Consider the following 12,511-nt stretch of genomic DNA (forward strand, 5'->3'; position numbering starts at 1 on the left):
TTCCCTTCTCAAATACCACTTCTCTTTCATGTCCTCTGACTCATCAAAGCAGTCTGATAGTAGTGTAAGTCATAGAGAACCTATCCATCTCTGTATTTTCAATATTTTCAGAATTTCAAATATAGGTCTGCTTTTCTTAAATTTATTTTCCAATAAAGTCATACAGTCAGCATTGTCTTGCACTTTCCTATATTTCTCCAGATCCCAAATGGATCTTTCCTGAGTCAGCTTCAATCAGTTTTTCCACTCTCCAGAAAATAAAGTGTGTCAGTATTTTGCAACCATGAACTATTAAACTGATAGTTTGGGAATATCCAAACCTGTCATCATCTGCCTTCTTTGAAACTCGAATTCTTACATCTTATTTTTTACTGTCTCCTATATCTTGCACACCAAGTGGAACAGTTCAGTCATAGCAGGCTCTTATAAGGATCTCAATAATTCTGAAGAAATGTCATCCACTCCAGAGACTGTGTTTCGACTTAGGTATTCCAGTGTTCCTCTCATTTTTCTACAGTACTGAAGTTTATTCCCCTTGTACAGCGTTCCACATTTGTCCACATCATACAAAAAACAGTATGTATGGTGAAATCAACCACTGACCTTTTTGAATCAACTTTCCTAACATAAACTGTAATACTCACTGCAACATTAAACAAAGAGCTAGCAGACAGAGATTAGACAATGAGGAGGGAAGGAAAAAAAAAAAGTGGATTCCAAAGACGTACAGGATAGTCATAACTAATTGCTTGTTTACTGAACAAAGATTTTATTTTAAACATTAAAAACAACTTACAGGCTCTTCTTCAAGACTGCCCCATTCATCCATGTCCCAGCCATCAGTGCCTTTCCGGTCTGTTCTACCACTTATCTGCCCAGGTAATGGACTGCGAGGTTCTGTCATTCCTATCTGGCCACTAGGAGCCTGTAAAATAAAATCTTGGTTAAATAAGCTCAATGGATTTAAACTTTGAAGTTTAAAGCCCCAGTAACTTAATAATGTGTTAGCAGCTACGTAGCTAAATGACAGAACTGTTATCTTTTCTCTGATATGATCTATCAAGAACACCACACTTCCTGCAAATGGTGCAAATGGCCGAGGCAGAAATTTTCTAGTGTCTGTGTCACTACAATACAATCTACACATGTATAAGCACTTTTAGTGTTGTGCATGTTGTTTCATGCAGTATAAGATGTTACTTTTGATAAGAAATAGATATCTGAATTATATACTGGTTTGCTGTGAAGGTCATGCACTTAGCAGGAAGGGAAACACAAGGACACAGTTGGAGTTACTCAGTGCCCCAAGTATATGCTTGGTACATTACAATAACTGCCATTGAACGCTGTGTATCACAGACAACAGGAATCATACCTTAACTGTTGGGATCACAAGGATGGTATTCACCATTATGGAAAGAAAAATATTCAATCTATAAATGTGTCACATTGACGAAACACCTGACTGCTGAAGTGACACAGTTGTTTGCAGGTAAACTGAGGCAAGTACTTAATCCATCACATTTTTAGTTGTATTAAATTTGCTCATGTTCTGTGGCTGAGGCTGTGTCATCTTTTAACTCTCTTGCTGCTTATGGGATGCTACAGATCATATAATTATAACCAAAAACATTCCCAGGGGGTTCAGGTATCCACTGACCAGTAATCCCAACCAACAGCCATGAGACTTTGCACAGTTAGTCCACCTGAGAAGTCTTTCAAAATGAAATAAAATATCAGTAACAAATGGCACTCTGTGGTAAAGAATGTATGTAATGTGATTAAATGAGAGGAAAGCAACTTTGACAAACAGTTCCACTTCTATACTCTTGGTGATGTTGGTTGACAGAGCATTAGGGCATGCTCTAAGGCACAAAAACATGTCTTATGCCATGGTCCACAGACTAAAATCATCAGAACATGATATACCGATGCCTTTTCTTTAATCTTTTTCTTCTTGTTGTTTATCCCGGCTTCTTGAGATCTCTTGTGAAGAGACACGATACAACAAATTCCGTAGTGGTGTAGGACAATCAATGAAGTTACACAACCGTTAATAATTTAACTTCTGAAACTGCTAGTTTATTGGCATTTATGGAAAGAAAAACACTCTCATACTGTCAGCAAACTCTGTGTAACATTTTCTGTGTGTAATGGGCCTTACTATGTCAAAATCATTCTAATGAATAATTTAAGCTGCTTTACAGTGTTGCTAGGGTACTTAATCAAAAGGTGATATGTATCTCAATTAAAACTGGTCCTCGATATTTTGAATAAACTTTTGGTTCATTTTTTGTCAAAATCAGCATGTGTCCCAAAATTAATTTCCAACTTCATGCAACAAGTCCAAATGCATCTTCAACTATTGTACGAGATTTACTGGACAGCTCGATCACACACTGGCGTGTAACATATTTCAAATCAAGCATGCAGGTTTCAGTTTTCCGTGATGGGCTAAACAACTCTTTTGTAATAACGTGATGTGTCTATCCCACGTAAAGTTTAAATGAAACTGGATTTACTCTCCATTCAGGTCAAGATCACAAAACAAAATTCACCACATAGGTCAGAGAACTGTACACACACACACACTTTTAGCACTCATCTCAAAGTAAAAGCTGCACATAAATTCACACTTTTTTAAGCATACAAAATTCTAAACACCTTTATATTAAACAAATAAATTATGACATGTAATTAATAATGAAACATTTCCGATCCTGAATAACCTTCAAGAACTTTTACTTCATAATCAATAAAATTTTATCACCGGAGAGAAATTATAAGTTTTCTAAAACAGATTCAGATTACAGTCAACTCGAATCTGGACGATGACGTCACAAATCGCCACTTGCTTAGAATGAACGAAATACCTGTACTGAAAAATATGGTCCATTGTAATTTACTGACTTTAATAACAAACTTGGTGCCCCTTGCTTCGCTACAATAAGTACCAGCCAAGAAAGGCTACACTGTATGGTTACATTTTTAGATTCATAAAACCTTGGGAGACTTGCAGGGTCAGTAAAAATCAAGAGGTTGTGAAATGGTACACTCTTGGTAGAAATACAGGGTGTTTATAAAGGAATATCAGGGTTTTAATGCTTTATAATATTTATTACATTAAACTTACAGTTATAAATGATATGTCAAATGAAAGAGCAACTCCAACAGTTTTACCAAGAACCTTATAAATGTTCAATGTGAGCACCATTTGTCATTTGATTGGTGAACTTCACTGTACCCAGGTGCTGGATAGGCCGCAAAGCGCGCAATGACAGGGGTTTCTTTGCATGGCCTCCACGTTCGCCCGACCTAATGCCATGCGATTTTTTCCTTTGGGGCTTCATCAAGGATCGTGTGTACGTGTCTCCGCTACTAGCAGACCTCCCTGAATTAAGAAACTGGATTGAAGGAGCTGTTGCTACAATCACTGAAGACACATTTATCAATGTTTGGGAAGAACTCGACTATAGACTTAATGTGTGCCGTGTGACAAATGGTGCTCACATTGAACATTTATAAGGTTCTTGGTAAAACTGTCTGAGTTGCTCTTTCATTTGACATATCCTTTATAACAGTAAGTTTAATATACTAAATATTATAAAGCATTAAAACCATGATATTCATTTATAAACACACTGTAGTTTGAGCTACTCAATGAGGAGAGTAGCTGGTGAACTCCATAAGAAAGCATGCACTGTACCAAAACTACAAGAGTACATAGCAGTGAGTTTCATCAATCCAAAAGTTGAGCCTTACATATTTAATCCAATGTGTTGTATTAAGGTCCCAACAATTCAGTCATTCAATAACGGCATACTCAATGTATACAGTACTCCAACATGAAAATGGTCATTTAGGGACACTCCTGTAAAACTAACACCTAAGCAAAAAACAACCTGCACTGACAACCAAGGATGGTGGTTAATGAAAGTGCAATGACCTGCATCTGTACATGCAACTGTGTATCTGTAGCAGTGATTAACCAGCAAGTATACCTAGAATTGAACAGCCACAACAGTAAAACAAAGTACAAGAATAACACACCTCTTCAGCAGGCAGACAGAAGAATCAAAAGACTGCTACTTGTAACACAGTTTGATCAATATCTCCAAAATCAAAACAAGGGAGTAAGAATACCAGACCTAAAAGGTCAAACAATAATGGAAAATCCTGGCTGGAGCAATACGGAAAATAAGGGAAACACAACCACTCGCCTATAGCAGATTGATGCGTGGAGCACAGTAACACATAACATAAAAAAGCATTCACACTAGCTTTTGAGCACTAGCCCTTTTGCTAGCACTAGTACACATATACGTACAACCAGATACCTAAACACTTAGTTCTGCCACAATGGCCACAGGAGTGTGTGTTTGGGTGTCAGTGTGGTTTGTGTGTGAATGTGTGTACTACTGCTAGAAAAAGCACTAGTGTGAATGCTGTTTTCTCTTATGTGTTACTGTGATCCATGAACTGATCTGCTAGAGGTGAGAAGACCTTAAAAGTTTGGCACAAAGATATCAGGCTATGTAACCTTGGTCTTGTCAGACAGATTTTGTGGTCAACAGATAACGCAGAACATGGAGACATTGATATCTGGTGAGACACACACCTAGTACTGGGTAGACACCCCTCATCGTAGCAAGCCTGTAAACTATTACCCACAGCACAGAGACCTGAATACTGTAATATTGCTCATCTGCCAATGGAATGATTTTTTAATAAACGCCTGAGAGCAATGGCATCCTTTGGATATGTAACTGATTGTCCTTTTGAGATGGGTGTGTATCATGTCCGTGTTTTTGCATGAAGGTTGGAGCACATCTCCACCTCAGTTTCTTTGGAAACTTAAAATTTATGCTTCCATTCAGGTTTATGAAACTATACGCAACTCCTTCAGGATTTTTTCACCTCACTACTAGGTTGGTGGGTCATGCAACAGGGGAAGAGGAGTTCCTGGTGGTGCGGGACATTACTCGTAATTTGCAACTGGTGAGGCCATCTGTCTGGCTGTCGTATCTCAGATAAGGTACTCTGAGGGGAGAAGTTAGCCTGAACTGAACAGTGCACTACCTTCTTACACTAGGGAGTGACTATGATTAAAACATGTAAAAAAGTTAATTTCTTGACAGAAGCTACATCAGTTTATGCAAGTGAGGTGCTCTTGCAGAAATCACAATGTAGAAGACAAACGTGTCTCCAATATTATTAGTCCTATTAATGAAAATTCTTCCTTAATATTTTAAGACTAAAGTACCAGAGCCAACCTGTGTGTTGCATTTTCTGTGGCTTATGTGGGTTCTCGTAACAAAGATCTCCCCTTGATATTTTTTTCATGGCCAAATTCGTCCTACTTTTTTGTAAGTCATGTAATTGGGAAAAATTTGTGGCATATTAATATTAAATGTGGCCAGGAAATCATCTACATTAAATTAACCCTCGAGTGTGCATGCCTTTGTATAAAGTGTGCCAATAATTAATATCATTATTTTGCACTGTTCCATTGTTGTTTTACAATTGTGAGGCCATACTATTCTTTTATTATTGCTCCAGCTAACACAGTTATAAGTCATGTTGTCATACATCCAAGTCAGCAGTAGTAATATAAATGAACAGGAAGCTAGGTGACAGAAAATTTATGACCCATGCAAGAAAATTACCCAGACACTGAGCTAATAGCAAAATTCCGCAATGAGGAAGTTATCTATATGAGATAATTAGTAACCAATTAGGGATCTGATGCAATTGTGCAGTTTGACGCTTTGAGTGGTCGTTACTGTGATGTAACACTTGTAAGCTACAACAGTGATATAATGAAAGGTTTATTTTATTGTTGTTTAATTAAACAGTGATTTAGTTTATATAATGTAAGTTTATTTTGTCACTATGTAATTAAACTTTAACTTTGCTCTTACATAATTAGCTTGGTAACATGTAAGATAGTTATTTTTTAAATGTGTACAAAGTGCAATGGGGCCCACTAATGTTATGAAAAACGATGTGCCTGTTCGAGGGTTGAAAATGTGGCTCTTGTTGAGAAACAATATTATCAAAATTGTCTATAATTATGTTCCTTGACTTATGTTTCGATACCGCAAAAATCAACAAGAAATCACTTAGTGGGTGCTTGGTGTCTGCATGGGTAAGAATGAAAACTAAGAAATACATAAGTCCAGATCAAATTCTTGCTAGGTCCTATGGTCAGCTTTATCATCTCTTGAAAAACCTTGTCAATATGAAAAAGATTATGTTACTATGTGGGTTTTATTCCTCAGAGGGTCACTAGTTGCATGAGGTGGTTTTCATGTTAGATGAATGCAAGGTCATAACATGTCCAATAGAAAATGTCTAGTGAAGTGCTTGGGGTTCACATAAAAAATATGGTTGACAACTCTTACTTTTTTAACCAGCAGACATACCAAGGATTTCAATGATATATTATACATATCTCAGACTCTTTCTTTTGGAAAGAAATAACTGTTGTTTCTGAACAAATTAGGATTACTCAGATTTTTGATTACACTATGTTCTAATAGTTACCTCCATGTCTCCCCAGTTTTCTGTGTCCCATGTTTCATCATAGTCAGACACTGAATCACCACCTTTACTTTCTTCTTGTTCCAAGGATGTCATTGATGTTACACTTGATGTAGTAGTGGATATGCTACTGCTTGATGGCTGTTCTAAAAAGAAAGAAAAACAATAATTCAGGATTTTCTTTGGGTTAAGAGACGGGATGCTTAGTATTCCAAGATACAAATATTGAACCTTGTATCATAATATAAAAACATCACCAATGCTGTTTTTGGTATTAGTTCTAGAATATTTGATATCTTGTTAGGTAGGCCCCTATAACGAAGCCAAAGTGAGTGAGAATCAGAAAATACACAATAAAATGCACAGAGAAAATAAATATAGCCATGAAATACAAACAAAGGAAGAACGGTAAACTAGGGTTTATCCCCCTGTTGATAATGAGGTATCTGAGACAGAGCAAAAACTGGGGCAGGACAGGGTTGTGAAAAGAACGTAACCATGTCGTTTACAAAGAAAACATCCCAGTGACTTCCTTAAAAAAATGTGGATTTGATGCCTGCTGCTGCTGGATGCAAGTCCTGTACCTTAAGCAACTGTCCACCTCGCAAGATGCAAACAAATGACATTGGACAAAGACAGACGTTATATTTCAAACAAGATTAAAGGAAAATGCACAAACAGAATCATTAAAAATTATATATATTAAAAGATAAGAAAAACCTAATTGTTAAATCACATTCTTGTGTAGCTAAGTTATTTGTACAGCCTGAAAGAAAATACACAAACAAGTAATATACTGTCTATTACTGAAACCAGAATGGGACAGGAATGCAAGACATTAAGCACCAACATGTTAGAGGTAAGAGGGGGAGTAAGAATTGGTGGAAGTGTAATTCTGTAACATTGTTACTGCCTGTTATTACCTCTATTTACTAATCTGTAAGTTGTTATTGGCTTTCCTCATATTTTCTATAGTTCTTAAAAATTGTGACCAGTCACATAAAATAATGTAGCTTCTATTATTGTGAGTACTAAAGATATTACAGAAACATATCAATATCCAAAGAAAACCCTATTTAGATATCATGCAAATTCTCCATCATGGATTTACACAGGGCAATGAAAACACACAAAGCAATATATTAGTGCAACAACAAGTGCTATTGCCCCTTGCATGCAAACAGATCAATGTTTCAGCAACATACATAATTCTGTAGATATGGACAGTGCTATTAATGAGCCTGAAGTAAGGATTCAATGAACCACGGTAAAAAAAAAAAAAAATAAAAAAAAATAAAAAAAACACACATCACATCACCATGTAATCTCAGTACAATGCTGTGCTTCTGTGGCCAATCATAGAGCAGAAATATATATTGGTGGTTTTCCATTAACTGTGATGCCTATCCAAAACACAACTCAACATGCACCGTAACAGTAACATTACAATATGTTTTGATTATACTAACATGGTAGTCATTTTCTCTGTATCACCTAGTGTTCTAAATAACTTGTTAGACTCACTGGGATTCAACTGACAAATGAAGCATATACCCAACATGTAACAAACCTGCTTCCTTCTGCATAAGCTGCTTCTGTACATCCATGATGGAGAATTTGCATGATATCTAAACAGGGTTTTCTTTGGATGTTGATATGTTTCTGTAATATCTTTAGTACTCACAGTAGCTGTGTTGGCTCCAAAACTGGCTGAAAGATGTTAGTTATGCTAACAATATATAGCAGTATTGTGGTCGGCACCAGAGGTAGATTTAAAACACTTTAATTACACACTTGGTGTACGGCATTCACTGATATGGCCAGTTTTGGGTCTCTCACAAAGTTTGAATGAAAGGAAAGATTGTTACCTATTATCCTATAACACACATCAAGTAGAATGGCGCTTCCGCATGTGGAGACAGAGCAGTAGGGAAACATGGAGAGGATGAGATCTGTGCATACATGACAGCACAGAGCGCGTAAACCAAGGACATGGTGCCAAACTGTGTTGCTGCAGACAACAATCAGGTTAATCTGCCTTTGGTACACTGTATTATGCATTCAAATTTACACTGGGAATAACAAATTTTAAAACCAATTTCAGTCTATCATCTTGACAGAAATCTTACTCCACGTCTTGACAATCACAACAAAATAAACTTCAAGCACAAAACAAAGTCATTATCCTTGCTTGACAACTGCTTCTGCTCCATAGAATTTTTAAAAATGTGTATGTGGTTGTGTTTCACTGTAGTTAAGTGTGATCACTGTGTGCAAGAAAGAATTACTGGTAGCAAACACTAATGTAAATAGATATTGTAAAAGTGGTCAGTATGTTGTCACATTCGCTGTCAATGGGCCTTTGAGTGCCAACTAATTTTTTCAACATTGCAGTGAGAGAAAACATTTATAATCCATTGAACATGGAAACAATTAACCATCTTCAATGAATAACTCGAGGAAAGCTCACCGATGACATTGAAACCCAATGATATCTTGACACTTAACTGTTTCTGTCATTTTAAGCGATTTTACAATTCGTGCCTTGAGAATGAGAGGGATTTACCTGTGGGAATATCGGATTTTTTTACAAATTTATCCGGTCACATTCTCATGAGTTATTAGAGCATACAACAAGTTAGGAAAAGCTTAATTTCTACTTGGGCAATATTGAACATTATAATCTGCTTCTTCAGAGGATGCAAATTCCCAATCAATAAAGGCTAGGATGTTCTCATATATTATGTGTGCAACTGATATGCTGACAAACACATTTTTTAAGCCAAGAGTCTTTAAATTAAGAAATATTATTACTTTGCTTTGTTCCAAAGTCTACACTGTAATACCATAGTCTCTGTTATCTGAGTCTGTGTCCAAACCATCTGATTGTAAATTCGTAAATTTACGATGGTAGGTTAAAGCCTTATATCAATCTTTACTACACTACAAAGTATTCTTTCTGAAGCATTTCGATATGCTGCACAGACTGGGCCCTCACTGAGGGGTGGGGTGGGGTGGGGTGGGGGGGTGGGGGTTGGGGTGGGGGGGATGTTATCTGCTGCTTCCTGTACAAGCGATTCAATGTCTGTTATCTTAAATGATTTTTCTTTTTCTCCCACATAACCTTCAACCTTTGCCCTAATTAATTCCATGGGATTATACTGACAGTGATATATGGGCAAATTCTCCCCAGTACTATTCAAGCTGGTATTAGAGAATGCAGTAAGATCAACAATCACAAACCCAGGAGGCAATATTTACAATAGATTTCTGCAAATCTTAGTCTATGCAGATGATTTAGTAATAAGTGCTAGAAGTACGGAGGGGCTCACATCAGCCTTCAAAGAGTTTGAAGCCACTGCCAAGAACCTTGGTTTAGAAATTAGTGTGAGAAAATCTAAGTATACGCTAACTGAGAGTGTTAGAAGAAAAACAGACAATCTACAGTTAGAAGGGTACAACTTTGAAAGAGTAGATAGCTTTATTTATCTTGGCTCAGTAATAACATCAGAAAACAAAGTGAAGGCAGATATAACAAACTGAATTAAGGCTGCTGACAGATCATATAGAGCACTATACACCATGCTCAAAAGTAAGAAACTAATTAGGAGACTAAAGCTGACATACTACAAAACAGTGATCAAACCAGTTCTTATGTATGGCAGTGAAGCATGGGTACTGATGGAGACTTTGGAGAAGCAGCTAAATATATGGGAAAGGAAAGTGCTGAGGAAGATTTTTGGTCCTGTGACAGAAGGTGAGATATGGAGAATTAGGACTAATGAAAAAATAAGACAAAGAACCTGATTTGGTAACCTCAATCAAAATGGGAAGGCTAAGATGGTTAGGACATGTCCAGCAGATGACAGAAGAAAGGCTCCCAAAGATGAGGGGACATCCTGGCGGTAGAAGAAGGAGAGGATGACCACATGTGAGATTGCTGGAAGATGCGGAAGCCAACCTGAGAGCAGTGGGAGTGAGGAGGTGGCGCAGATGGGCTGAAGACCGAGACAATTGGAAATCTGTGACTGAGGAGGCCAAGGTCATCAGAGGACCGTAGTGCCATGGAATAAGTAAGAAAGACATGTGGATAAATGCAAAACTGTGTGACCACATTCACATGCATGAAAATCATGTATGTATATTCTGTTGCGTAACTTATTTAAATTAACAAGCTGCAGGAGTTCAGCACAAGTCTGGTTTATATTGTGTGAAATATTTTTATTTTTACACCAGGGCAAAATATCCCCTTTCTTGGTGTTTGTACTTTGTGTTTTATTGGTAACAGTTGTATGATAAATAGCATGGTACATCACAATAACTGACTTTGAAGCACGGTATGACAAGAATTGTTCGGTGAACCACTTCACGAAACTGACAGCTTTCATTTTTGATTGGTAGTCACTGCTTTTCCCTACACCTAAATAAAAGTTTACTCTCAGTGACAAAACTAGAAGAAGAGCCAGCATGCAGAATAATTATCTGAGAACCTATTCCTACTGGAACTTTAAAAATTCCAGTACCATCACTCATGTTCAAGCAGCATAAGCAATACCACCCATCTGTGTTACAAGTTTCTTGGGATTTCGATGTTTTCCAGGCAACATGAAACCAGTTTTTCCTAAGGTTCCTACAGCTCTGATGCTTTCATTTACAATTCTGTTTAGAGTCCTCTTGATGACACCACATGCTTCTGATTCACCCATGTTTCATCAAGGTAACACACTGCTGAGTTGCCTCCTCCTCTTGTACTGCACATCTTTATAAGGGATGTGGTTCTTGTAGCATCTATATCGCTTCTTTCAACTAAAAACTTTCTTCTTAACATATTTGAAACCAATATCTTTTAAAATTTTTTACACTGACGAAGCACTACCTCTGAAGCCAATTTTCTCATTCATAACTGTACCAAATTTTTCTGATGTTTGGTGTTACCATATGGAGAGCTTTAAAACACCATTGTCAATACCACCCATTTGTGTTACAGGTTTCTTGCGATACTGACGCTTTCCAGGCAACACAAAACCAGTTTTTCCTAATGACATGAAACCAACTTTTCCTAAGGATCCCACAGCTCTGATGTTTTCATTTCAGTTCTATTCACAGTTCTCTTCCTGAAACCACACGTATCTGCAGTCCATTCTTGGGTCTTCTAATGTCGACAGTATGAGACCCACTTTCAAATTCATGTTTTAAAAAGTTATAAGTGTGGTAAATAATCTGCCTCACCTGCTTGTGAAGCACTTCATGTTTATTGCCATCACCTGACCTTTTTTAACCATATCAAAACATTTACAGACACACATTCACAGCTACATTGCTACAACAAGAAGAAGAAGAAGAAGAAGAAGAAGAAAGAAAGGAAAAAAAAAACCAGACACTGTTGAATGAATAATGTGGTTGTCGTGAAGTACAGCAACAGTGCAGCATGCAGCAGACATATTTTCACCATCTAGCTGCAACTCGCGACTGGTTGCCCAGAAAGAGAATGAATCTTATTGGATTCCAGTAGTTGAAGGAGGGGGATGGGCAGAACAGCTGAAAATTGGGCTGCCTTCCTACATGATGCTGAGTTTAGTGCAGTATTCAAGCAACACAGCTCAGTGGTTCAAAATGACTCACATGTGACAAAAATTTGATGTATCTGTTCACCATAGCACTGGTCTCATACACATTTAACAAACTCCAAAACAATTAAGATAGTGCACAAAAATAATCAGTAAATCTGTCAACACTGTCCTGCTAACCAGTCACTGTTCATAGGAGTCAATAATCATTGTGTTCCTCTAATAAGTTCTCACTCAGAATTAATTAGTACTTACTGTCACAGAAGTCATGAATTAAACCTACGAGTGGGAGGAAATTAACTGTACACAATATATGCAAATATTTCAGAATGTTAGTTATTGTACTATGGCACATTGCTCGCGATGAGAGACACAGATGTTGCTCCATTTACTCTAAGACT

General features: G+C 37.2%; 1 protein-coding gene across 1 annotated transcript in view; it reads right to left on the minus strand.

The window, feature by feature from the left end:
• LOC126471273 (N-terminal kinase-like protein) overlaps positions 1-12,511 on the minus strand; it is a 123,833-nt gene that overhangs the window by 23,557 nt on the left and 87,765 nt on the right. Inside the window, exons 13-14 of the mRNA XM_050099395.1 lie at positions 6,547-6,689; positions 797-925 (exon numbers count right to left, since the gene is read on the minus strand). Of these exons, the coding sequence (XP_049955352.1) occupies positions 797-925; positions 6,547-6,689 (272 nt within the window). The remainder of the gene's footprint in view (positions 1-796; positions 926-6,546; positions 6,690-12,511) is intronic.

This window comes from Schistocerca serialis, chromosome 1 (assembly GCF_023864345.2).
Source record: "Schistocerca serialis cubense isolate TAMUIC-IGC-003099 chromosome 1, iqSchSeri2.2, whole genome shotgun sequence".
Lineage (NCBI taxonomy): Eukaryota > Metazoa > Arthropoda > Insecta > Orthoptera > Acrididae > Schistocerca > Schistocerca serialis.